This window comes from Eumetopias jubatus, unplaced genomic scaffold, assembly GCF_037043125.1.
Source record: "Eumetopias jubatus isolate StellerSeaLion01/CBP00866 unplaced genomic scaffold, mEumJub1_p1.0 scaffold_17, whole genome shotgun sequence".
Taxonomy (NCBI): Eukaryota; Metazoa; Chordata; class Mammalia; order Carnivora; family Otariidae; genus Eumetopias; species Eumetopias jubatus.
The window spans coordinates 61,026,182-61,054,131 of NW_028274823.1; the positions used below are offsets into that span (position 1 = coordinate 61,026,182).

A 27,950-nucleotide genomic window follows, 5' to 3' on the forward strand; every position below is an offset into this window, starting at 1 on the left:
ACAATTCAATTTGAAAATGAGCAAAAGTTTCAAATAGATATTTCTTCAAAGAAGATATATACAAATGGCCAATAAGCCCATGAAAAGATGCTTAACATCATTAATCATTAGGGAAATAAAATCAAAACCACAATGAGATACCACTTCTCACACATTATGATGGATATTATTTTTAGAAAGGCAGAAAATAAGTGTTGGCAAAGATGAAGACAAAATGGAACTTTTGTGCATTGTGGGAGTATAAAAAGCTGCAGCCATTGAGGAAAATAGTATAGTATTTCCTCAAAAAAATTGAGTATAAAATTATCATATGATTTAGCAATTTTATTTCTGGGTATGTAGCTCAAACGTTTGAAAGCCAAGACTCAACCACATATTTGTAAATCAATGTTCATAGCAGCATTATTCACAATAACCAAAAGGTGGAAACAACCCAATTTTCATCAACAGAAGAATAGATAAGCAAAATACGATATGTCATATAGTGGACTACTATTTAGCCTTTAAAAGAAGTGAGGTTTTGACACATTCTACAACATGGATGAACCTTGAGGATATTATTATATGTGGAAAAGCTGGATGCAAAAGGTCAAATATCATGATTCCTCTTCTGTGAGATGTCTAGAATAGTCAAATTTGTAGAGAGAGAAAGTAGAATAGTGTGTTTTAAGGACAGTTTATAAATAGAGTAATAATTATGACTGGCATGCTTAGTATGTCAAGCAGCAAAGATGAATAAGACATACTCCCACTTATGAAAGAGGCTCATGTGAAGCAGACATGTGTATAAACAATCATGCAATACCATAAGAATTTTGTTATATGAACAAAGAGCTTTTTAAAACACAGAATACAATTCAGTTACCTGGTTATAGGGAATAGGACAGATTTCACAGTAAATAATAACATTTTAGCAGAGACAGGAAATATTTCCTCAGATGGACCACAGCAGGAAAAAGAATGGAACTAAGATGTTAAGGAGGTTTCAGTTGTAAAAGCAAAATCATAGAGATGTAAAAATACATGGTATCACCAGGAGATGGAGCTTAAGACAGTATGGCTGGAACATAGGCTAAAATGGGGGGAGGGGGTAATTTTTCCAACACAGTGAACTATAGGTAAGGGCCAGCTTGTGGAGGTTTTTAGACTGTGATTCAGTGAAATGGAATTTGGATTTTATTTTTAGTCACCTAGGATTCTATCAAAGGTTATCAGCAGGGGAGGGTCACTTTTGCATTTGAGAAAGAAATGTGTTTGTAGTAGGGGTTTTAATGACTTGGAGTAGAACTCAAATTAGGTAACTATTTAGAGGGCCACTAAGATAGTCCTGTTAAGATATAATAAGCTCCTGAAGTTAAAGAGACTCTTTCAGACATGAGCTGACTAGGTGATTCACAGGGTCAGGGGTGATTCTGACATGTACACATCTCAACCATAATCTGAAGAAAAATGTGTCAGGAAGCAACATAATGTATTTCATTCACCTTTAGTTATGCATGAAGAGGATTTAAGAATTGTCTTTTTTTCCCCTCTAGAAATATAGCTAAAATGCCAGGAGTGTGACATTGGAATGAAGATTTCTTCTGCCTTGAAGAGGGATAACACATCTTCTGAATTTTGTCTGCTTTTAGATTTAAGCTAAATATCAGGAGAGTCAAGTAGGATAAAGTTTTCTCATAGTGTGCACTGTTTAATCAGATAAATTGGATTAGAAGCAGAACTGAAAATGTCCTTACAAAATATAGACTGTCTTATATTCATGACTCCATATTTCCACTGAGGGTTCCACACCAGTACTTTCTGTGAAGGCATAATTTCGGCACAACCACATGTGTACACAGTTGTCCAATTGCAGGAACAATGAAACACCAGAGACCAGAGCCTTTGCAGTGTGCACAAATGTACATTGTAAGTTAATAGGTTATTAAAACTAACACTGAATTCAAGGAATATTGCACAGTAGTTATTTCTAAAAGTAATGTGTGTGTCTTTAAAATTCAATGTGTTCTTCTTTCATAAAAAAGAAATAAAAGACAATATCAACATAATATTTTCAAGCAACCATTTTCTCCCCTCCTCTACCTCCAATAATTCATTGAAAGTCATTTAAGTAAGGTGCAGCCTTTAGGTTACTGAGCAGAAAATCTTTCTTTTTTATTCTTATTGCCATCATATTTTGGTGAAATCTGAATCCTGTGTCCAATATTCTGCTACACCATCAACTCGTGTTTTCAAATCCAAAAGCTGTTTTAGTCCTCATTATTCTTGACTCTCCTATAGCATTTAACCTTTAGAAAAGATTTTCTTCCTCATCTGACTCTTTAATTCCTTTGTTTTCTACCTCTTTCTTTTTTTATTATTATTATGTTATGTTAATCACCATACATTACATCATTAGTTTTTGATGTAGTGTTCCATGATTCATTGTTTGCGTATAACACCCAGTGCTCCATTCAATACGTGCCCTTTTTAATACCCATCACCAGGCTAACACATCCCCCCACCCCCTTCCCCTCTAGAACCCTCAGTGTGTTTCTCAGAGTCCATAGTCCCTCATGGTTGTTCTCCCCTTCCGATTTCACCCCCTTCATTCTCCCCTCCTCCTATCTTCTTCTTCTTCTATTTTTTTTTAACATATAATGTATTATTTGTTTCAGAGGTACAGATCTGTGATTCAACAGTCTTACACAATTAACAGCGCTCACCATAGCACATACCCTCCCCAATGTCTATCACCCAGCCACCCCATCCCTCCCACCTCCCTCCACTCCAGCAACCCTCAGTTTGTTTCCTGAGATTAAGAATTCCTTATATCAATGAGGTCATCTGATACCTGTCTTTCTCTGATTGACTTATTTCGCTCAGCATAACACCCTCCAGTTCCATCCATGTCATTGCAAATGGCAGGTTTCATTCCTTTTGATGGCTGCATAATATTCTATTATATATATATATACCACCTCTTCTTTATCCATTCATCTGTCGATGGACATCTTGGCTCATTACACAGTTTGGCTATTGTGAACCTTGCTGCTATAAACATCAGGGTGCACATACCCCTTCGGATCCCTACATATGTATCTTTGGGGTAAATACCCAGTAGTGCAATTGCTGGATCATATGGTAGCTCTATTTTCAACTTTTTGAAGAACCTCCGTACTGTTTTCCAGAGTGGCTGCAACAGCTTGCATTCCCACCAACAGCGTAGGAGGGTTCCCCTTTCTCCACATCCCAGCCAACATCTGTCGTTTCCTGACTTGTTGATTTTAGCCATTCTGACTGGTGTGAGGTGGTATCTCATTGAGGTTTTGATTTGGATTTCCCTGATGCAGAGTGATGTTGAGCACTTTTTTATGTGTCTGTTGGCCACTGATTTCTGTGCCTTGATTTTATATCCTGCTACTTTACTGAATTCCTGTATGAGTTCTAGCAGTTTTGAGGTGGAGTCTTTTGGGTTTTCCACATACAGTATCATATCATCTGCAAAGAGTGAGAGTTTGACTTCCTCTTTGCCGATTTGGATGCCTTTGATTTCTTTTTGTTGTCTGATTGCTGTGGCTAGGACTTCTAATACTATGTTGAAGAGCAGTGGTGATAGTGGACATCCCTGCCGCATTCCTGACCTAAGGGGGAAAGTTCTCAGTTTTTCCCCATTGAGAATGATATTCGCTGTGGGTTTTTCATTAATGGCTTTTATGATATTGAGGTACGTGCCCTCTATCCGTATACTCTGGAAAGTTTTGATCAAGAAAGGATGCCATACTTTGTCAAATGCTTTTTCTGCATCTATTGAGAGGACCATATGGTTCTTGTTCTCTCTTTCATTAATGTATTGTATCATTGATTGATTTGTGGATGTTGAATGAACCTTGCAGCCCAGGGATAAATCCCACTTGGTCTTGGTGAATAATCCTTTTAATGTACTGTTCGATCCTATTGTCTAGTATTTTGGTGAGAATTTTTGCATCCGTGTTCGTCAGAGATATTGGTCTGTAATTCTCCTTTTTGATGGGGTCTTTGTCTGGTTTTGGGATCAAGGTAATGCTGGCCTCATAGAACAAGTTTGGAAGTTTTCCTTCCATTTCTCTTTTTTGGAACAGTTTCAGAAGAATAGGTATCAATTCTTCTTGAAATGTTTGGTAGAATTCCCTGAGAAGCCATCTGGCCCTGGGCTTTTGTTTGTTGGGAGATTTTTGATGACTGCTTCAATTTCCTTCGTGGTTATAGGTCTGTTCAGGTTTTCTATTTCTTCCTGGTTCAGTTTTGGTGTTGATACATCTCTAGGAATGCATCTGTTTCTTCCAGATTATCTAATTTGCTGGCAGAGAGTTGCTCATAATATGTTATTATAATTGTTTGTATTTCTTTGGTGTGGGTTGTGATCTCTCCTCTTTCATCATGATTTTTTTTATTTGGGTCATTTCTCTTTTCTTTTTGATAAGTTTGGCCGTGGGTTTATCAATCTTGTTAATTCTTTCAAAGAACCAGCTCCTAGTTTCGTTGATCTGTTCTACTGTTCTTTTGGTTTCTATTTCATTGATTTCTGCTCTGATCTTTATTATTTCTCTTCTCCTGTTGGGTTTAGGCTTTATTTGCTGTTCTTTCTCCAGCTCCTTTAGGTGTAGGGTTAGGTTGCGTATTTGGGACGTTTCTTGTTTCTTGAGGAAGGCTTGTATTGCTATATACTTTCCTCTTGGAACCGCCTTTGCTGCATCCCAAAGATTTTGAACAGTTGTGTTCTCATTTTTATTTGTTTCCATGTTTTTTTTTTTAACTCTTCTTTAATTTCCTGGTTGACCCATTCTTTCTTTAGTAGGATGCTCTTTAGCTTCCATGTTTTTGAGTTCTTTCTGACTTTCCTCTTGTGATTGAGGTCCAATTTCAAAGCACTGTAGTCCACAAAATGCAGGGAATGTTTCCAATCTTTTGGTACTGGTTGAGACCTGATTTGTGAGCTAGGATGTGATCTATTCTAGACAATGTTCCATGGGCACTAGAGAAGAATGTGTATTGTGTTGTTAGGGATAGAATGTTCTGAATATGTCTGTAAAGCCATTTGGAACAGTGGTCATTTAAAGTCTTTATTTCCTTGTTGATCTTTTGCTTAGATGATCTGTCCATTTCAGTCAGGGGGGTGTTAAATTCCCCCACTATTATTGTATTGTTGTCAATGTGTTTCTTTGCTTTTGTTATTAATTGCCTTATATAATTGGCTGCTCCCATGTTAGGGGCATATTTATTTACAATTGTTAGATCTTCTTGTTGGATAGACCCTTTAAGTAGGATATAGTGTCCTTCCTCATCTCTTATTACAGTCTTTGGTTTAAAATCTAATTTGTCTGATATAAGGATTGCCACCCCACTTTCTTTTTGTGTCCATTAGCATGGTAAATGTTTTCCACCCCCTCACTTTCAATCTGGGTTTATCTCTGGGTCTAAAATGCATCTCTTGCAGACAGGATATCGATGGGTCTTGTTTTTTTTTTATCCAATCTGATAGCCTGTGTCTTTTGTTTGGGGCATTTAGCCCATTTACATTCAGGGTAACTATTGAAAGTTATGAATTTAGTGCCACTGTTGTGCCTGTAAGGTGACTGTTACTGTATAATGTCTGTGTTCCTTTCTCATCTGTTACTTTTAGACTCTCTCTTTGCTTAGAGGATCCCTTTCAATATTTCCTGTAGGGCTGATTTTGTGTTTGCAAATTCCTTTAGTTTTTCTTTGTCCTGGAAACTTTTTATCTCTCCTTCTATTTTCAGTGACAGTCTAGCTGGATATAATATTCTTGGCTGCATATTTTTCTCATTTAGTGCTCTGAATATATCATGCCAGTCCTTTCTGGCCTGCCAGGTCTCTGTAGGTAGGTCTGTTGCCAATCTAATGTTTCTACCATTGTAGGTTACAGATCTCTTCTCCTGAGCTACTTTCAGGATTTTCTCTTTGTCTCTGAGTCTCGTACGTTTTACTATTAGATGTAGGGGTGTTGACCTATTTTTGTTGATTTTGAGAGCAGTTATCTGTGCCTCCTGGATTTTGATGCTTGTTTCCTTCCCCAAACTAGGGAAGTTCTCTGTTATAATTTGCTCTAGTATACCTTCTTCCTTTCTCTCTCTTTCCTCTTCTTCTGGAATCCCAATTATTCTTTTTTTAAAATTTTTTTATTGTTACGTTAATCACCATACATTACATCATTAGTTTTGGATGTAGTGTTCCATGATTCATTGTTTGTGCATAGCACAGTGCTCCACACAGAACGTGCCCTCTTTAATACCCATCACCAGTCTAATCCATCCCCCGACCCCCCTCCCCTCTAGAACCCTCAGTTTGTTTTTCAGAGTCCATCATCTCTCATGGTTGGTCTCCCCCTCAGATTCCCCCCCTTCATTCTTCCCCTTCTGCTATCTTCTTCTTTTTTTTTTCTTTATGTATATTGCACTATTTGTTTCAGAGGTACAGATCTGTGATTCAAGAGTCTTACACAATTCACAGTGCTCGCCATAGCACATACCCTCCCCAATGTCTATCACCCAGCCACCCCAACCCTCCCACCCCTACACCACTCCAGCAACCCTCAGTTTGTTTCCTGAGATTAAGAATTCCTTATATTAGTGAGATCATATGATACATGTCTTTCTCTGATTGACTTATTTCGCTCAGCATAACACCCTCCAGTTCCATCCACATCGTTGCAAATGGCAAGATCTCATTCCTTTTGATAGCTGCATAATATTCCATTGTGTATATATACCACTTCTTCTTTATCCATTCATCTGTCGATGGACATCTTGGCTCTTTCCACAGTTTGGCTATTGTGGATATTGGTGCTATAAATATTGGGGTGCATGTACCCCTTCGGATCCCTACATTTGTATCTTTGTGGTAAATACCCAGTAGTGCAATTGCTGGTCCGTATGGTAGCTCTATTTTCAACTGTTTGAGGAACCTCTATACTGTTCTCCAGAGTGGTTGCACCAACTTGCATTCCTACCAACAGTGTAGGAGGGTTCCCTGTTCACCGCATCCCCGCCAACATCTGTCGTTTCCTGACTTGTTAATTTTAGCCATTCTCAGCGGTGTGAGGTGGTATCTCATTGAGGTTTTGATTTGAATTTCCCTGATGCCGAGCGATGTTGAGCACTTTTTCATGTGTCTGTTGGCCATTTGGATGTCTTCTTTGGAAAAATGTGTGTTCATGTCTTCTGCCCATTTCTTGATTGGATTATTTGTTCTTTGGGTGTTGAGTTTGATAATTCTTTATAGATTTTGGATACTAGCCCTTTATCTGATATGTCATTTGCATATATTTTCACCCATTCTGTTGGTTGTCTTTTGGTTTTGTGGACTGTTTTTTTTGCTGTGCAAAAGCTTTTTATCTTGATGAAATCCCAATAGTTCCTTTTTGCCCTTGCTTCCCTTGCCTTTGGCAATGTTTCTAGGAAGAAGTTGCTGTGGCTGAGGTCGACGAAGTTGCTGCCTGTGTTCTCCTTTAGCATTTTGATGGACTCCTGTCTCACATTTAGGTCTTTCAACCATTTGGAGTCTATTTTTGTGTGTGGTGTATGGAAGTGGTCCAGTTTCATTCTTCTGCATGTGGCTGTCCAATTTTCCCAACACCATTTGTTGAAGAGACTGTCTTTTTTCCATTGGACATTCTTTCCTGCATTGTCGAAGATTAGTTGACCATAGAGTTGAGGGTCCATTTCTTGGCTGTCTATTCTGTTCCATTGAACGATGTGTCTGTTTTTGTGCCAGTACCATACTGTCTTGATGACAGCTTTGTAATAGAACTGGAAGTCCGGAATTGTGATGCCACCAGCTTTGCTTTTCTTTTTCAACATTCTGCTGGCTATTCGGGGTCTTTTCTGGTTCCATACAAATTTTAGGATTATTTGTTCCATTTCTTTGAAAAAAGTGGATGGTATTTTGATGGGGATTGCTTTGAATGTGTAGATTGCTCTAGGTAGCATTGACATCTTCACAATGACAGCCTAGCTGGATATAGTGTTCTTGGCTGTATATTTTTCTCGTTTAGTGCTCTGAAGATATCATGCCAGTCCTGTCTGGACTGCCAGGTCTCCGTGGATAGGTCTGTTGCCAATCTAATGTTTCTACCATTGTAGGTTACATATCTCTTCTCCAGAGCTGCTTTCAAGGTTTTCTCTTTGTCTCTGAGACTGGTAAGTTTTACTGTTAGATGTCGGGATGTTGACCTATTTTTATTGATTTTGGGAGGGGTTCTCTGTGCCTCCTGGATTTTGATGCCTGTTTCCTTCCCCACATTAGGGAAGTTCTCTGCTATAAATTGCTCCTATATACCTCTGCCCCTCTCTCTCTTTCTTGTATTCCAATTATTCTAATGTCGTTTTGTCTTATGGTATCGCTCATCCCTCGAATTCTGCCCTCGTGATCCAGTAGTTGTTCGTCTCTCTTTTTCTCAGCTTCTTTATTTTCCATCATTTGGTCTTCTATATCGCTAACTCTCTCTTCTGCCTCATTTATCCTAGTTGTTAGTGACCCCATTTTTGATTGCACCTCATTAATAGCCTTTTTGATTTCGACTTGGTTAGATTTTAGTTCTTTTATTTCTCCAGGAAGGGTTTCTCTAATAACTTCCATGCTTTTTTCAAGCCCCCTAGTATTTTTAAAATCATGATTCTGAACTCTAGGTCCGACATCGTACTAATGTCCGTATTGAGTAAGTCCCTGGCAGACCGTACTACCTCTTGTTCTTTTTGCTGAGGTGATTTTTTTCGTCTTGTCATTTTGTCCAGAGGAGAATAGATGAATGAGAGAATAAAATGCTAGCAGGTTAACAACGTCCCCAGAAAATATACTCTAAACAAATCAAAAAAGACCTGAAACCAGGGGAAAAGAGAGGGTAAGAAAGAAAAAAAGAGAAAAAAAAGAAAAAAAGTTAAAAACAAACAAAAACAAGGATCCCAATTATTCTAATGTTGTTTCATCTTATGGTATCACTTATCTCTCGAATTCTGGCCTTGCAATCCAGTAGCTGTTTTTCTGTCTTTTCTCAACTTCTTTGTTTTCCATCATTTGATCTTCTATATCACTAATTCTCTCTTTGCCTCATTTATCCTAGCAGTTAGATCTTCCAATTTTTATTGCACCTCATTAATAGCCTTTTTGATTTTGACTTGGTTAGATTTTAGTTCTTTTATTTGTCCAGAAAGGGTTTCTCTAATAACTTCCATGCTTTTTCAAGTCCACCTAGTATCTTTAAAATCATCATTCTGAACTCTAGTTCCGACATCTTACTAATATCCGTATTGATTAGGTCCCTTGCAGTTGGTACTGCCTCGTTCTTTTTTTTTAGGTGATATTTTCCGTCTTGTCATTTTGTCCAGAGGAGAATAGTTGAATGACAGAACAAAATGCTAACAGGGTAACAATGTCCCCAGAAAATATACTCCAAACAAATCAGAAAAGACCTGAAACTGAGGGAAAAGAAAGGGAAAGAAAGAAAAAGAAAAAGATAAAAACAAACAGAAAAACAAAACTAAAAAAATAGAATATGTTCGAATATGATCAGGCTGGTACATAGATCAGTGCCACACACTAGGTTTTGGGAGTATTTTAGTCTGTTAGAAGAATGTGCCTCCCCAAATTTTAAAGTAAGATAAACTTTTATATGTACAAAAATGAGGGTTAATACGATGAAGGGATGGAATATGACTGTAACAATGAAAGTTATAAAAGATTTTATAAAAGGATTTGATAAGATAAATTGTTTGAAAAAAGAAAGAAGAGGATTTAAAAAAAAAAAGAGAGAATGTGATCAGGCAGGAGACTAGAACAAAGCCATACACTAGAGATTTAGGGCATATTTTGATCTGTTAGAAGAAACTCTATCCCAAAATTTTAAAGAGAGAACTATATATATATATATATATACATATATATATATATATATATATATATATATATATATGCACCCAAAATAAGGTTAACACTATGAAGGGTTAAAATATGATTCTAAAAATGAAAAATAAAAAAGATTTTTTTTAAAAATGTATCAATAAGATGTTGGTTGAAAAAGGGAAAAAGAAAAATTAAAAAAAAAAGAAAGTTAAAAAAGAAATTAACTTTGAAAGACTAAAGAATCATGGGAAAAAAAAAGCCATGAATTCTATGTGCATTATTCCCCTAGCTCTGGAATTCTGCCATTCTCATTGATCGGTAAACTGGTCTTGGCTGGCTGTTCTTGCTGATCTTCTGGGGGAGGGGCCTGTTGCTGTGGTTCCCAAATGTCTTTGCCAGAGGGGGAATTGCTCTGCCCTAGCTGGGTGGGGCTAAGTAATCTGCTCGGGTTTACTCTCGGGAGCTTTTGTTCCCTGTATGCTTTCCATACAGCTTTGGAGGACCAGAGTGAAATGGTGGCCTGCCAATCTCCACCCAGAAGAGTCAAGAACTCCGGGTCCCACTCCTCAGTGAGCCCCCAGAGAAAAGCAGTCAGTCACTCCCATCTCCCTGGTCTCTGGCCACACTCCATGCTCATCCAGTCTGGGACCAAGAATTTCTATCTCTGGCCCACGACCCTGTGTGGAGTCTCCAAACCCAGGAGATCCCTGCGATGCACTCCTATGCTGCTCCTCCCCGGGGAGGAAGGGGTATCTCCCCAGATCTGCCACTTGTTGGGTCCCTACTGGAAGAGCAGTGGCCTGAATGTGCCACGGAACACGGTTTATGGCAACCCACGCCTCAGCTCCGTCTCTGTGGCCAGCTTCCCGGCTCCGATACCTGGGAGCTCTGCCACACTCAGGCACCCCCAGTCTTTCTGTGACCCTGACGGTCCTCAGACCATACTGTCCCAGCGAGGGTTTCACCCCCCACTTAGCCACTGGAGCGACATCCCTCAGCGGAGCAGACTTCTAACAGTTCCGATTTTGTGCTCCGTGGCTCTATCACCTGTCAGAAGCGGCCGACAGAAGCCCCCTCCCCTGTCATCTATCCTCCTGAATATTGCCTCAGATTGACTTTTCCTCATGTCCTACCTTCCAGAAAGTGGTCACTTTTCTGTTCAGAGAGTTGTTGCTATTCTTCTCTTTGATCTCCTGTTGAGTTCGTAGGTGTTTAGAATGGTTTGATCCCTATCCAGCTGAATTTCTGGGACCAGACGAAATTTAGTTCTCATACTCCTCCACTATCTTGCTCCTTCCCCCCTTAATTTTGTATTTTTAATGATATTTTACCTATGTCTGCTATTTCCTCTATTAGAATACAAGTTATATAGTGCTTACTTGTGTCATTTTGCACACAGAAGATACATCAGATTTGTTTAATACCTATTTTAAGTTTGTAAGAAGTTTAGGAAGAATGTGACAGCCACAAATAAAATAAAAATTTTACCAAAAGTGAAGAGGGAGTTACACACAAGGGCATTTTACCATTTTCCAAGCTGTTAAAAAATGTATGTGTTTTCTTTTTAAAAGAATACCTGTTATCTGCACAATGGTAACTATTCCCAAATAAATCACTATTGGAACGTTGTATATCTTTGCAGATCATTAATGCTGCACTTGCTTTGGCGGCAAGACCCAAAAGTCAAGTGGTCAAAAAAACCATGGAAATGTACAAGCACACATGGGAGAATCATATCCATGTCCTCACTGAAGCTGTAGATGACATTACAAGCATTGATGACTTCCTTGCTGTATCTGGTATGTTTTGAATCTTTTAATTTATACATTTGCTCTTGTCAGTTTTCTGAAACAGGATGATTCTGAATATAATTAATTTTATGCAATATAATGAGATTCTTGTTAATGATCATCTTTCTTGAAGCTAAGTACTGCTATGTGATCTACTCTAGGATAATGAGCCTTAGGCCTTGTAATCCTTACAACTCAACAATTTACACTGTATCTCTAAAAGAAACTCCTATTCACAAACAAAGCATAATTGAAAATAGTACTGAAAATCTTAGGCATTTTCTGGCTTTTTGAATAAATGATCATCTCCCCGTTTAACATATTTATATCTTTTGATTTCTCTGCACTTCTTTTCTAACAGAATTTTTCTTCACTAGAGAATTTAGATAGAGAGGCAGAGAGGAAAACTCTTCATTGATTTGAGGTACTATATGTACTTGAGTTTCCAGTATATGTGTTTGAATAACGGTGATCTAAATAATCAAATAAATAAGTCTAAACAGCTGACTACATAAGTTACAGATGGGCTTGAGATTTCATGTCAAACCTAGATGATTCTTTTATCACATAATAGAATAGCATACCATAGGATTATGAAATTACTCTCATAAAACCATACTCTCAGAAGCATAATTCAGGTTTTGATTATATTGTTATAACAGCAAAGAACTAAATACTTCTTAATCTTTTTTTATTTTCTTAAAAATTAAGCCTCTCCTTAAAATAAATTACATTTTTGGGGCACCTGGCTGGCTCAGTCGGAAGAGCATGCGACTCTTGATCTCAGGGTCGTGAGTTTGAGCCCCATGTTGGGTGTAGAGATTATTTAAATAAAAACTTTTAAAAAATAAAATAGATTATATCTTTTTCCTTTTTTTGAAAGAGACTGGAATGTGATATTTTTTTATAAAATGCATATTCTCATGAATTTCTAAAATCATTTTATCTTTAAACTTATCTTGTTTAGTTTAGCATGAACCCCATTGATGATTCTCATTACATCATAACTTTCAACATCGGTTCCCACAAATAATGGCATCTTTTCTCACAATCTTCTAACTGGCTTCTTTTTTAGTACTAGGCTAGAAGTCCCAAGTCCAAGATCACAGGCCAACCAATGGGTGGGGTACTTTATTTCAGATGGCTAATCATGCTTCACAGAGCAGTGATGGTGGCTGTCGCAGCCTGGCAGCTTTTGTGTGGGGGCGGGTTGTCTTAGAAAAAGTTGCTGATGTGATTAGCAGTGAACGACTTTTCTGGTGACACTTTGTAATGATCGTTCAGCAATCCTGTTTGTACTCACAGACTGCTGGTTCCTCTGTTTGCCAGGTAGAAAAACTGACAAATTAGTTCATGTTTGTGAATTACCTAGAGGATATTCTCTTTTCATGATTTTTATAAAATAATTTCATCTTTTTCTTCGGTTTTCTTTCAGTACTTGATAATAATACTCAATTCTTTTTTTGTTGGTGGTGTTGTTTTCTTTTATAAGAATAAATAATAGAGGCCCTGCAAAGATTCCCACTTTTCTTCTGGGTCAGTTGTGAAAATCTGGGGCTTCTCTGAACATCAGCTCTCCGCATTAAAATATAAACAAAACTTAAAACCTAAAACCAGTGAGAAAGGATTCTTGGACTTTAAACTATTATTTTATTGTCATTGGCAAAGGTAGGGATCACACTGGTAAAATGTTTGCATTATAATAATGTTTTAGAGTGATTAGATCATCTAATATTGACTAACAGCTCTTGAAATAATAACAAATGTCTTTTATTTAACTATTGCTTTTCCCAATATAGAAATATCATTGATGATTTTTAAATTGTATGTTTATATAATCACCAAATTTTTCATGATATACAGAACTCAAAATACCAATTTTTAGAAGCCATTTTTGCATTATTTTGTTTCATCATATACATAGAAAACTCTGAACATAAGTACAATCAGTGTTTTCTTGAAAACCATAACAGGTATAGCAACTTCATCAATTTATTATATATTTAAATTTTTTATGTGTAAAAATAAAATGAAACAGTGAACCAAAACTCACCTTTAAAATCAAAGGGATGTTTGGCTAAGTTCTTTGACATTTAGTCATCCAAAAAAGGATCTTTCCAGTTTAGTGTTATTTATGTAATACTTTCAGTATCATCTTGCAAGTAATTAGAAAAAAATTTTTAAATGCATATGTCTCCAAACATTTTGTCCAATCACTGACAGTAGGATTTATCCCCATACCATTCACTGTTCCTTGTTTTTGTTTGTGTGTGGGTGTTTCTTTTTGTTGTTGTTGTTGTTTTTGTTTTATCACTCTCTGAAAATACGTGTAACAGAACTTGTCAGAGAGTTGCTGGACTGAAAGACTCTTTGACCACATCAAGGTCTGTCTTTCGTGTAGACAGAAGTTGTTCCTGTGTGATGAGATTTGTGAAGCTCTGTCTTCCCAGCCTGCCAAGATGCCTGAAATCTCCAATATTAGTTATACACATGGGAAAATAAAATGTTTAAGATCTCCATTTAAGATGCACATTTGGGAGAGGAAACATGTTAACATATGCCTCAACTTTTTGAATCATTGCCTTAATTGACTCATAGTGAATTGTAACCCTAAGGAACTAAGCTCAGAAAAAGTACACTTTGATAGAAGAGGAAATGACTTGGACCATATGAACTATTTAACAATTACTAAGAACTGACTAAATATGAGGGTTTGTGAAGACATGAACATTCTTTCATTTATTCATTCATTCCTTAAATATTTATTGCATAATTTGAAGTGTTAAACCCTACAAAAGGTACTTGAGGTTGAAAAAGAAGTTAGCGGAAGAGATAACTTGCAAGAAAGCTGTGATGATGGGGATTGTTGGAGGGAAGGGACCACATGAGGAATAGAGTAAGCTACAGACAATGGTTTGGAATTTTCTAAAAGAGAGATTGACCACTTACTGATTAGAATTAGCTCTGTTGTTCCCTTATTGTAAAAGATTTTCTCATTTTAAAGATAGGATCATATTGACTCTCAGTGAAGTATAGTGTTGAAAGATGCTTGGAGATCTCTCTCTTCCACGTTCTAAATTTCTAATACACCCACTTTTCTCCATATTCACTGCTCTCACCCCCCAGTTCAAACCACTCTCTCTTACCTTAATCACCACATAATTTTTCTGGTTGAACCTCCTGCTTCCAGTTTGCTTGAAGGTTTTCAATAGGTATTTGCTGAATGAATAAAAATATTTATTCCCCTTTATAATTCTGTGTGAGATTAATTTGAGGAGGTTTATGTCTTATGCTTTGAATAAACGTGTTCATCTTTGGAATAAATAGTTTAAGAAATCTTCAAGTTATGGAAAATAACTTTAAGCATTAATCATCACAATGTTCTGTGACCTTGACTTAGTGACACAAAGATAACTCTGATGCTATCCTCAAAAATGCACTAACAAAATCCTCCATTCATGACATTGTGGTAAACATGATCTTTGGCTTCTACAGAGTTTTATCTGAATCATTTGACAAAGAAAAATGAAAATAAATAGACATAATTTTCTTTCAAAATTAATAAACACATAATATTAGCAAGATCAAAATGTTAAGTCAATTGCACACAAACTAAGCACTCTTAATACTCAATATAATGGTTATGGAATAGATGCTGGGACTAAAGGATGACCAACATAGTATATATCTGTGCAAAGATAAGTTATATAATAATAATTATCTATTATCATACATTCACATATATCTCTTCAATATATACCTATTTGAAGTTTTAGTTGATTAAAGGCATCAAGGCATGATGTGTTTCAATAAAATATATTCTTTTAAAGTTGAGATTGAAATCATATTCTGCAAAATGGATTTTGATAAAAATATACTGAATATCAACTATGTGCAAGGCAATATGCTGGGAAGTAGAGGAGGCTATAAAGAAGGAAAAGGCACAAAGTTTTCTTTCAGAGAACACACAATCTAGTATATCAAATTAAATTCCAAAAGTTTTTGATCATCATATTAACAAAATGCTATGCAGTTAATCCTGCTGGAATGTCAGAGTATCGAGGGGAGCATTTTTAAGGATATAGCATTTGAACTGAATTGTTGAATTTAACCTCGAAGAAATTGGAATAGCATCCCAGAAAAAGAAAAAAAGTGTGTGAAAGTGCACGGTACCTTTGAGGAAGGGCAAGTTGACCAGCATTACAGGAACAGAGGGTACATCTGGTTTGGTACTGGGCTTACAAAGTCAATAGGTGATATTATATAAAACCCTAAACATTTGAGGAAGATGTAGATCACCTAAAATATTAACTAGTAGTGTCACAGACTACATCAGTTTTTCAGATCACTAACTCTGAAAATCACCCTTACAGAATTAGGTAGTATAGAGCTAAATAATGATTTAATTGTTCTTAGAAGTGAAAATAAAGTAAACCCAATATAAAGCAGTTGTTCCCTCATTTTCTCCACCTCACCTCCAAGGAATTAAAACGTTTAAGACTGACACATCCAAGATGTAACAATAGGAAGGTGAGGTGAGAGCCAATTTGATGACTTAAACCTGGCTCGGGCTGAATAACTTGGGTGCCCGTTTACCAAGAAAAAAAAAAATCTCTTCTTCATCTGGATAATCCAGTGATGACCTGCAGCCAGGATCTTCTATGCCATTGGCTAAAATCAAGAGACAGTGCTGTGGTTGTAAGATTTTTTTCTCTGGGTCTTTTGTGACTACATTTTCATGTAATGGTATGGTATACGCCTCAGTGATTGCTATGGAGACTGGGGAAATCATACAGCTTTACGTAAGTCATGGAAAGACAGGGAAAAAGCATGCTTTCAGAAATGATTGAATAGGCTCTCCCAAAGTAATCCACTATTGCTCTATTGCTGATTAGGCTTTGAATGACTGCCTATACTTACATGACGAAAGAATAGTTTGGGCATGTGAACTGGAATTTATCATGCATCATTCCATGTACTCATAGGCAAGTTCACTCAAGATGCTCTCATTTGAATGAACAATGGATACCCTGCAGTACTATTGTTTGAATATTATGAATTCAATTTTTAGAAAAGCCATAATTAGAAGTCCTCTTTTGACTTTGCCAAAATCAGATTGGAGGGAGAATTTTTATCAGACCTTTAAGGTAGAGCTGGAGTAATCATCAATAATCTTACTGATAAAATAAATAGCACTAAGGGCTTGCATCTTAGACTTGTATATAAAGGTAATAAATATTTCCTAAATTCTGAAAATGCCCTAGCTATGTACTTAACGAATGCTCCGAATGACAAAAATAGACCTTTAATAAAGGATTTTCTTAAAATTGCCTCAGTGAATGTATGTACATTATTAGTTACCATATTATTTGCAATAGACACAAATTTCAGAAACTTTCAACAAAAACAGAATCAAAGTGATTACCAAAATTTCATTTGTATTTAGTTATTTCTGGGCAGTGTCTCAAATGTAAGCACCACATGTATTTAATAAGTGTAATTTTGGTAAATAAAAATCCTTAATATGGTGAATCCTGTGAGAAATTTTATACATTAGTTAAGGGTTTAAGGGCAAGTTTCCCCTTGCCATACAATACTGCCCCACCTACTTGTAATTCTAAGACATGCTCCTGAGCATTCTGAAAGACCAAAGTCTCCAGCTAGAGATGAAGGGGTTTTAGGCAGGAAAAGCAGGATGCTCCTTACCTACATTTTCTCCAAAGGTAGGAGAAATGGAAAAAGCATGCCTCCTCCTAGATACAGGATCTGAAAGTGGGAAGTCATGTATCTGAGCTTGCAAGTTTGTGTTGGCATAGTTTTAAGAACTTTAATAGCATCCTGGAGAATCTTAACAAAACAATAAAAACCTCTGCTTACAGAGTGGCCCCAGAGCTTGTGCTGTGAACAATTTATATGTATTTGAGAAATATAGCTAAGGATTACTTTCTCACAAAACATATATCATTCCTATTGAGATTTCACCACTAAAGGAAATCTTATAGTTGAGGCATCAAGACAATGGGCTATATCCCTAGAATCCATGGGAAGCACAAGAAAAGAAGAGTTTGGAAGGGGTTAAGTGTGCTTAGGATTAATGATTTTGTCATTTCCTACCAAATCTATGATCTTTGAGCAATAATTTCTACTCACCAAATGCCCTTCTCTAAAATGTTAATAATTATATTATTTTGCCATGGTCTGAATGTTTGTGTCCTCCCAAATTCCTATGTTGAAACCCTAGTGTCCTATGTGAAAGTATTAGAAGGCAGGGCCTTTGGGTGGTACTTAGGTCAGGAGGATGAAACCCTCATGAAGGGGATTAATATTCTCATAAAGGAGACCCTACAGAGATCCCTTGTCCCTTCCATTATGTGAGAATATAGAGAGAAGGCATTGAATGTGAACCAGAAAGAGGGCTCTCACCAGAATGCAACCTTGCTGACACCGTGATCTTGGACTTCCCAGTCTCTACAACAGTGAAAAATAAATTTCTGTCATTTATAAACTACCCAGGCTGTATTATTTTGTTAGAGCAGGATTCATTGACTAAAACATATTTATTAATTTATTTAACATATATATACTGAGCACGTACTAGGTGATGAGATTGTTTTAAATCCTGGAGCTAGAACAATCAATGTAACAGACGTAACTCCCTGCCCTCTTAGAACTCACATTTTCACATGGTTGGAAGGATTAAATAAAATGATATACTTAAAATGCTTTGAAGAGTGATTAGAACATAATAAGTGGCCCAGTAAAAGATAGACATTATTACTAGCAACAGTGGCAGGCCACTGCTAAAAATTTAAAACAGGTATGATAAAGATAAACCTCTTTAAAGGGGCTACCTTGTTTAACCATCCCAATAGTTAGTACATTATAGTTTATCAAAATAACTTAAAAAATATCTAGCTATCACATGTCAAGGCATTAAAAAATATATATGATATAATGTCAAATGTTGACGAGATGTAGTAAAATGAGAACTCTTACACACTGCTTCTGGGAAGGTAAATTGTTATAATCTGTTTGAAGAACAAAAATAGCACTATGTGGTACCTGGACTATTTTGCCACAAATATCCCTCTCTCTCTATATATATATATGGATATATATTGGAGAAACTTGTGCACATATTCATAAAGAAAATTTATACAAGTATGATCATTATGGATTTTTTTTAGTGAAAGTTTGAAATAATATAAATACCCATAGGTAGGAGAATGAATATAGCAGCAAACATAGTAGTTAAAAAAAACTTGTTTCTTATGTCAATGGAACAGATTTTTAAAAGCACTGTTGAGTAAATTAGCAAGTTTTAGAGCAATGTGAACAAGTAGGGTGCCATAAATGCCACACATAACAAATACATAAGAGTGATTAACTCTGGAGAAGAAAGGGTTGGAAGGGACTGAAAAAGAGTACATGTGGGACTTGGTAATGTTTTATTCTGTAAAAGCAATATCAGATAGAACAAAATCTCATGAAAAAATAGTATCCATTATTATTGAAGCACACAGTTTCTGTATTTTATTATGATTTCTTAAACTTTTATAATAAAGTAGTTACAGGAGAAGTAAATGTCAAGGTGCAAAAACAGGCCACATGGTTGATTGTGTACCTGGGGTAACAGAGAGATCTTCCCAGGCGACCCATATCAGCACCTCTAACTCACCAAATAATGGAGATCATCCAGTATTCTTGAACTTGATTGTGAATCTCAGTAATACAGGTTAAGAAAATGCTTTGTGAGGGTGAACTTAAACCTTTATCAACAGGGTCGTATTCTGATGGAATGATATTTTGTGAGATCTTGTATGATTTTTTACCCTTGTTTTGTGGGTGAGGGTATCAAAATGATGACTAGATTTTTTTAAAAAATTGTGAAATATTTCAAGCATCCCTGAAAGACTAGAGTGTATAGGATAATAAACAATGTAATCTTACCATACAGCTTTACCAAACCTTAACTTTAGTCATACTTGGTACTACATGTAAGATTAAAGACCCTTGTATAACCTTTCCTAGGATGTTATAAATTTCCCTTTACTAAGGAGATTTGATGAAAGCTCTTGCTTCTTGATAAGCAGGTCTGCATGACAGACATTTTCCTTCTGTTGGATTACATCTAAAGCATCAAAATAATTGGAACCTATTGTAGGGTATTGAATCTTCTTACTTTGGGCATATGAAAACTCAAGGTAAAGCTGAAAAGTATCCCATAGCAGTTTGACAGCATGATTTAAGTGACATTTTTATGCTACCATCTTTATGGCAATTTTGATAGTAAGTAATGGAGGAATGAATGTCTTTGAAGCAAGCGCTCAACACACACTTTGATATTTACAAGTTAATAATTTATTTCATCAGTCAACAAAAATTGACAATTTCTATTTACCTTAGAGATACAATGGTGAATAAGACACATTGGACTTATTTATAAGGGATCTATAGTCTAATGGAGGAAAGAATACTTCAGATGCCAATTATAACATGGTAAATAGTTTCTGTTAGGGAAGACACCAAGACTGTCTTTCTATCAGCAAAGGAATTGTGTGACAACCAGTCTTTGAAGCCTCATCATTTTTAAATTTTTCCTTGATTTTGTGATTACTCTTTCATATATTGGCATTTAATAGCTCACTATATGGACATACAAAATTTAATTCAAAGAAGGTTCAAAGCAAAATCCATGTTTACTATATTATTTTATTCATCTCTATAATAATTATGGATGTATAGCAATCAATTTTCAATCTGGTTTTCCACAACAATTTTTAAAATATATAATTAGCTAGAATTTACAAATGACTTAATCATTTCCATCCACTTATAATTTTATATGTTTATTTTCTTTCTACACCACTGATTTCCTTGTAGGAAATCAGCTGCTTTGAAATTTCAGTTTTTCATAACACAAGTACCTGTTAAATGATAATTTTAGAATATGACTATTAAAAATCTAAACCAAAAAAAGATATACTTGAAACTGCCAAAAATCTAACACTTAATTGTAATATATTGATTTTTAAAATATCCAGTGCCATCCAGACCAGCTGCCATGCAACTTCCCATAGCCTTTTCAATGTGGTCTATTTTAGGACATTTCAGATGTGGATGAAATGTAGGGTTTTTGTTTGTTTTTTTTATAAAGTTCTCATGTTATATGTGGAAATTGGTCATGGGAGGAATGACTTTTTTGTGTATCTCAATAATTAATATATTATAGCAACATTTAAATTCCCATGGCATCATTTAATATCTTCTTGCAGGTTTGCATCCACCATTTTGATGGTGATTTATGTACTTTATGTTTCCATTAGAAATTGCATATAAATCCTCTTCACCTAACTACCTGGGAAATTTCATGAAAACAGAGATACTCAGTCTTGCAACTTTACTCTTTCTTTGTGAACTGGGTTATAAAATCTAGTTATTTAAAGCTGTATAAATTGTTTATGATCAGTAAATTTTAAGGTAACATATTTAAGTATAAAAACCAGCTAAGGAACGATGGAGACTTACTCTAAATTGTAGATCAGTTCTATATAGATCTCTTTTATCATATTTAGCCGAAAAAAGTGTGGTGCCCATATTAAAAGTACTTTTTTAAAGCATAATATATATTTACACTGTCACAATTTAAATAAATGAATTCATAATTTTTCTGCATCAATATTTATATAGTTCTAATAGCTGTTCCATAGTGTGTGTGTGTGTTTACTTTGGTGCATGACTTTTTTTTATCTTTTTTTTAAATTTAATTTTATTATGTTAGTCACCATACAATACATCATTAGTTTTTGATGTAGTGATCCACGATTTATTGTTTTCGTATAACACCCAGTGCTCCATGCAGTATGTGCCCTCCTTAATACCCATCACTGGGCTAACCCATCCCCCCACACCCCTTCCTCTAAAACCCTCAGTTTGTTTCTCAGAGTCCATCATCTCTCATGGTTCATCTCTCCCTCCGATTCTCCCCCCTTCATTTTTCCCTTCCTTCTCCAAATGTCCTCCATGCTATTCCTTATGTTCCACAAATAAGTGAAACCATATGAATATTGACTTTCTCTGCTTGACTTATTTCACTTAGCATAACCTCCTCCAGTCCCATCCATGTTGATGTAAAAGTTGGGTACTCATCCTTCCTGATGGCTGAATAATATTCCATTGTGTCTATGGACCACATCTTCTTTATCCATTCATCTGTTGAAGGGCATCTCAGCTCTTTCCACAGTTTGGCTATTGCAGACATTGCCGCTATAACATTGGGGTGCATATGGCCCTTCTTTTCACCACATCTGTGTCTTTGGGGTAAATACCCAGGAGTGCAATTGCTAGGTCATAGGGTAGCTCTATTTTTAATTTTTTGAGGCACCTCCACACTGTTTTCCAAAGTGGCTGTACCAACTTGCATTCCCACCAACAGTGTAAGAGGGTTCCCCTCTCTCCACAACCCCTCCAACATTTGTTGTTTCTTGCCTTGTCAATTTTTGCCATTCTAACTGGTGTAAGGTGGTATCTCAATGTGGTTTTGATTTGAATTTCCCTGATGGCTAATGATGATGAACATTTTTTCATGTGTCTGTTAGTCATTTGTATGTCTTCTTGGAGAAGTATCTGTTCATGTCTTCTGCCCATTTTTTGACTTGATTATTTGCTTTTGGGTGTTGAGTTTGAGAAGTTCTTTATAGATCTTGGATACCAGCCCTTTATCTGTAGTGTCATTTGCAAATATCTTCTCCCATTCTGTGGGTTGGCTCTTTGTTTTGTTGACTGTTTCCTTTGCTGTGCAGAAGCTTTTTATCTTGATGAAGTCTCAAAAGTTCATTTTTGCTTTTGTTTCACTTGCCTTTGGAGATGTATCTTGAAAGAAGTTGCTGTGGCCGATGTCAAAGAGGTTACTGCCTATGTTCTCCTCTAGGATTTTGATGGATTCCTGTCCCACATTGAGGTCTTTCATCCATTTTCAGTTTATCGTTATGTATGGTGTTAGAGAATGGTCGAGTTTCATTCTTCTGTATATAGCTGTCCAATTTTCCCAGCACCATTTATTGAAGAGACTGTCTTTTTTCCATCGCATATTTTTTCCTGTTTTGTCGAATATTATTTGACCATAGAGTTGAGGGTCCATATCTGGGCTCTGTATTCTGTTCTATTTGTCTATATGTCTGTTTTTGTGCCAGTACCATGCTGTCTTGGTGATCACTGTTTTGTAATATAGCTTGAAATCGGGCAACATGATGGTTCTAAGGGGAAAATACATAGCCATCCAAGCCTCACTCAAAAAAATAGAAAAATCCTGAATTCACTAACTCCACACCTTAAAGAACTAGAGAAAAAGCAACAAATGCCTAAGCTATGCATTAAAAGAGAAATAATTAAGATTAGAGCAGAGATCAATGAATTAGAAACCAGAAACACAGTAGATCAGATCAACAAAACTAGAAACTGGTTCTTTGAAAGAATTAACAAGATCAATAAACCACTGGCCAGACTTATCCAAAAGAAAAGAGAAAGGACCCAAAAAAATAAAATTATGAATGAAAGGGGAGAGATCATGACTAACACCAAGGAAATAGAAACAATTATTAGAAATTATTATCAACTATATGCCAATAAACTGAGGAATCTGGATGAAATGGATGCCTTCCTGGAAACCTATAAACTCCCAAGACTGAAACAGGAAGAAATTGACAACCTGAATAGGCCAATAGCCAGTAACGAGATTGAAGCAGTGATCAAAAACTCCCAAAAAACAAGAGTCCAGGGCCTGATGGATTCTCTGAGGGAATTTTACCAAACATTCAAAGAAGAAATAATACCTGTTCTCCTGAAGCTGTTTCAAAAAATAGAAACATAAGGAAAGCTTCCAGACTCATTCTATGAGGCCAGCATTACCTTAATTCCTAAACCAGGCAAGGACCTCATCAAAAAGGAGAATTTCAGACTGATATCCCTAATGAATATGGATTTCAAAATTCTCAACAAAATCCTAGCTAATAGGATCCAACAATACGGGGCACCTGAGTGGCTCAGTTGTTAAGCGTCTGCCTTTGGCTAAGGTCATGATCCCAGGGTCCTGGGATCAAGCCCCGTATCGGGCTCCCTGCTCAGCGGGAAGCCTGCTTCTCCCTCTCCCACTCCCCTTGCTTGTGTTCTCTCTCTCACTGTGTCTCTCTCTGTCAAATAAATAAAATCTTTAAAAAAAAAAAAAAAGGATCCAACAATACATTAAAAGGATCATCCACCATGACCAAGTGGGATTTATCCCCGGGATGCAAGGGTGGTTCAACATTCACAAATCAATCAGTGTGATAGAACACATTAATAAGAGGAGAGAGAAGAACCATATGGTCCTTTCAATGGATGCAGAAAAAGCATTTGACAAAATACAGAATCCTTTCCTGATTAAAACTCTTCAGAGTATAGGAATAGAGGGAACATTCCTCAAGTTCATAAAATACATCTATAAAAAACCCACAGCAAATATCATCTTCAATGGGGAAAAGCTGAGAGCCTTTCCCTTAAGATCAGGAACACGTCAAGGATGCCCACTCTCACCACTATTGTTTAACATAGTACTAGAGTCCTAGCAACAGCAATCAGACAACAGAAAGAATTAAAATGTATTCAGATTGGCAAAGAAGTCAAATTCTCTCTTTTTGCAGATGATGTGATACTTTATGTGGAAAACCTAAAAGACTCCACCCCCAAATTACTAGAACTCATACAGCAATTCAGTACTGTGGCAGGATACAAAATCAATGTACAGAAATCAGTTGCTTTCTTATACACTAACAATGCAACCATAGAAAAAGAAATTAGAAAAATGATTCCATTTACAATATCACCAAAAACCATAAGATACCTCAAAATAAACCTAACCAAAGACGTAAAGGATCTATCCTCTAGGAACTACAGAACACTCATGAAAGAAATTAAGGAAGACATAAAAAGATGGAAAAATATTCTATGCTCATGGATCGGAAGAATAAACATTGTTAAAATGTCTGTGCTACCCAGAGCAATCTATACCTTCAACGCCAGTCAAAATTCCAATGACATTTTCAAAGTGCTGGAACAAACAATCCTAAAGTTTGTATGGAATCAGAAAAGACCCCAAATCGCCAAGGAAATGTTTAAAAAGAAAAAGCTGGGGATGTCTTTTTTTGGGGGGGTGGGAAATGCTACTATTAACATGTGTGGAAACATTTATCCCAGGAACTCTAAGAGTTTTATCGATTTATCCTCATTTATTGTTCCACCTAAAAAGAATTTTGCTAGTATAATCATGTTTAAAATATAGAAGCCTGTCACAAAGAATTCCTGAATTGTTGAAATTCTCTAGGACCATAAATAAGAACGATGTTACTTTTAGCTCCTCTCTAATATTAAAGGTATGTAAAAGCACTTCTTTTTCAGAGTAGCCTATTATCCCCTATTAAAAATTGTTTTCTCAAACTAGTTTTTGCCTATTTTTTTGTCAAAATATGGAGGTCATGTATAAACCATAATTCTGGGTTTTTCCATCTTGAACTTTATTGAATCAGAGAGAAAGATATACCTAATTCTTAAGGCTAACCTTTGATTTGTTATTCAGCTTTTGAGTCAAATAACTAACAAAAGCTGAAATCTCTTCCTCTATAAGTCATTGGTTGCCCATGAAGACAAAGCTGAACAATTTTGTAGATCATGATAAAGCAAAATAAATATCCCTTTGAGCTAGACTTTTAAATATGCTTTGAGTGGGGGCGCCTGGGTGGCTCAGTTGGTTAAGCAACTGCCTTCGGCTCAGGTCATGATCCTGGAGTCCCGGGATCGAGTCCCGCATCGGGCTCCCTACTCAGCAGGGAGTCTGCTTCTCCCTCTGACCCTCCCCCCCTCATGTGCTCTCTCTATCTCATTCTCTCTGTCTCAGATAAATAAATAAAATCTTAAAAAAATATATGCTTTGAGTGGGAAAATGAGACTCTTCTTTCTTATCAGAAGTTAGTGAGATTCTGGAGGAGAATTTATATGTGAGAAAAACAAAACAATTAAAAAACACTCAAAACATCTGATTAGTAAAGATGAAGTCAAAGAACGAGAAGCAACCCAATACAGTGGATGTGTGCTGATTGTTAGGTTTTACTTCATTGCAGAGCTTTACACAACGTTTGTATACTGCAGACACTTAATAAGCATTTGTTTAATTAAATTTGTTTTGCTTAATAAGCTCTCATTTGATTTCCGCAGGAGTAACCTTCAAGTAATTGAGGGTAGATTTACTTTTCACATTTCACAACCTCCCAACGCAGGTTTTAGGGCAAAGCCAGAATGTATATGTAGCATAACTATTCTAGGCGACTGCAAAAATTAAGCATAACTATGCAAAGTGATTTTTCTTGTTGGTATAATAATGCTGTTTCCACATCAAGCCTTCGCCTAGCTATGTAATTGCACAGAATGATCACTGTGCACCTTTCCCCAATGTAAAAGATTAAGCTCATTTCCTACTGGGCTAAAGGTTTATGTGCCAAGATCTTTATCTCCTGATGTAAAACCTGATGTGTTTTAATTTTGATTTTGTAATTCACTAAGCTTAAATTTTTTTCTGCTTAATTAGGCACTAACAAGTGATATGAAATGTAGGATATATATGTATTTCAAACAGTTTATGACACGTACCTCAATGATTGTCTTGACAGTAGAGGAGAAAACTTTAAGGGGCCTTTTTTGCCACATTTTAAATGTTATCTGGCTGTGTGCTATTGAATTGTCAGAGTTTTAAGTAGTGAGTAAAAATTCAGTTTATCCGCCAGTGACGTATGTAAGAAGTTATGAGGAAGCACACATTTACTGTGATTCCACTGAAAGTTCAGTATTTTTCCCCTTTGAAAATACAAAAGTGTATTTTGTGTAGGTTCCTTACTATCCCTCTTGTGTTTTTAAATAAAATTAATTAAAATTGAGAAGATGTTGTTGTCAGAAATATGACTTATTTAGCAAACAGGACTAAGAATAATGTTTTGGGCAGCTATGCATAGGTTGAGCTCACTGGTAATAAAATATCCCAAATCTACCTTTTTTTAAAATTCAGATAGTGACAGTTTATTACAGGAAAGAATTTAAAATACCATTGTATCACATAAATTTGGGAACTGACCCTCAGAACAAAAATCTATAGGTGTAGTTTTTTGATATATAGATTTCCCACAAGGATAATCTGATCGCTATTGGACTTTTATTATCCATATCTTCTGGTTTACGATTGGTACAATTCTAATTCCCTCCCTGTTCTATTTCTTTTAAAAAATGTCCATGAGTGCAAATGGTACGTTGGAAGATGGTGGAGAATTGTGTGATTTGTCTTGTTCTTGGCCTGTGACATATTTTACATAGAAAACTGAAGAAAATATGATTTTGTATTGCTGATGTGCTATCAGCAACCAAATGACCTTTATCATCTTAAATACATAATATGTCATGTCAATCAGAGAAGGTTTGATTATTAAAAGATAAATTAGCCCTACACAGCCCTTGCTCCAGTCATGCCTTTTTCTGCCCTTTTCACCATATTCATCTCAATCTGCTTAAATCCTGTCTTCACACACCACTTTATCCTTTAAACCTTTCTTTCTCCTTTAAACCTCTCTATGCTCTCTCATAATCTTGGATTTGTACTGAAACTTTTATCACTCTCTGCCTTTTACTGTAGCTACTTTTATATATTTTTTTCTCTATTATTGGAGGTCCTGGAGGGCTATTGTTATTGGGTGAACTGTGTCCCCCCAAGTTTATATTTTGAAGCTGTAACTCTCAGTACTTCAGAATGTGACTGCATATGGAAATCGGGTCATTAAAGGGTCATTAGAATGAGCCCAATTCAATATGACTGGTGTCTTTATATATAAAAAAAGGAAAGTAGTAAGAACAAAACAAAACAAAACAAAAAAGGAAAGTAGGACACAAGACATGTACAGAGGGAGAACATGTGAAGACACAGGGAGAAGACAGCTATCTGCTGGCCACAGAGAAAGGCTTCAGGAGATACAAACGCTGTCAACAAACCCTTTGATCTGAGGTTTCTAGCCTCCAGAACTGTGGGAAAATAAAGTTTTGTTGTTTAAGCCATACCAGTCTTGGGTATTGTGTTATGGCTGCCCTAACAAACTAATACAGCTATTAATTCATCTTTGTTACTGGACCACTTAGCACAGTACCTTGTACCCAATAGTATCTTAACAAAAGTCATTCAATTGATTTCCTACACAGTTTATTCACTGTAAACTAAAG

General features: G+C 36.2%; 1 protein-coding gene across 1 annotated transcript in view; it reads left to right on the forward strand.

Annotated features, from left to right (window-relative positions):
• CTNNA3 (catenin alpha 3) overlaps positions 1 to 27,950 on the forward strand; it is a 1,824,697-nt gene that overhangs the window by 1,189,765 nt on the left and 606,982 nt on the right. Inside the window, exon 10 of the mRNA XM_028109632.2 lies at positions 11,519 to 11,675. Within this exon, the coding sequence (XP_027965433.1) occupies positions 11,519 to 11,675 (157 nt within the window). The remainder of the gene's footprint in view (positions 1 to 11,518; positions 11,676 to 27,950) is intronic.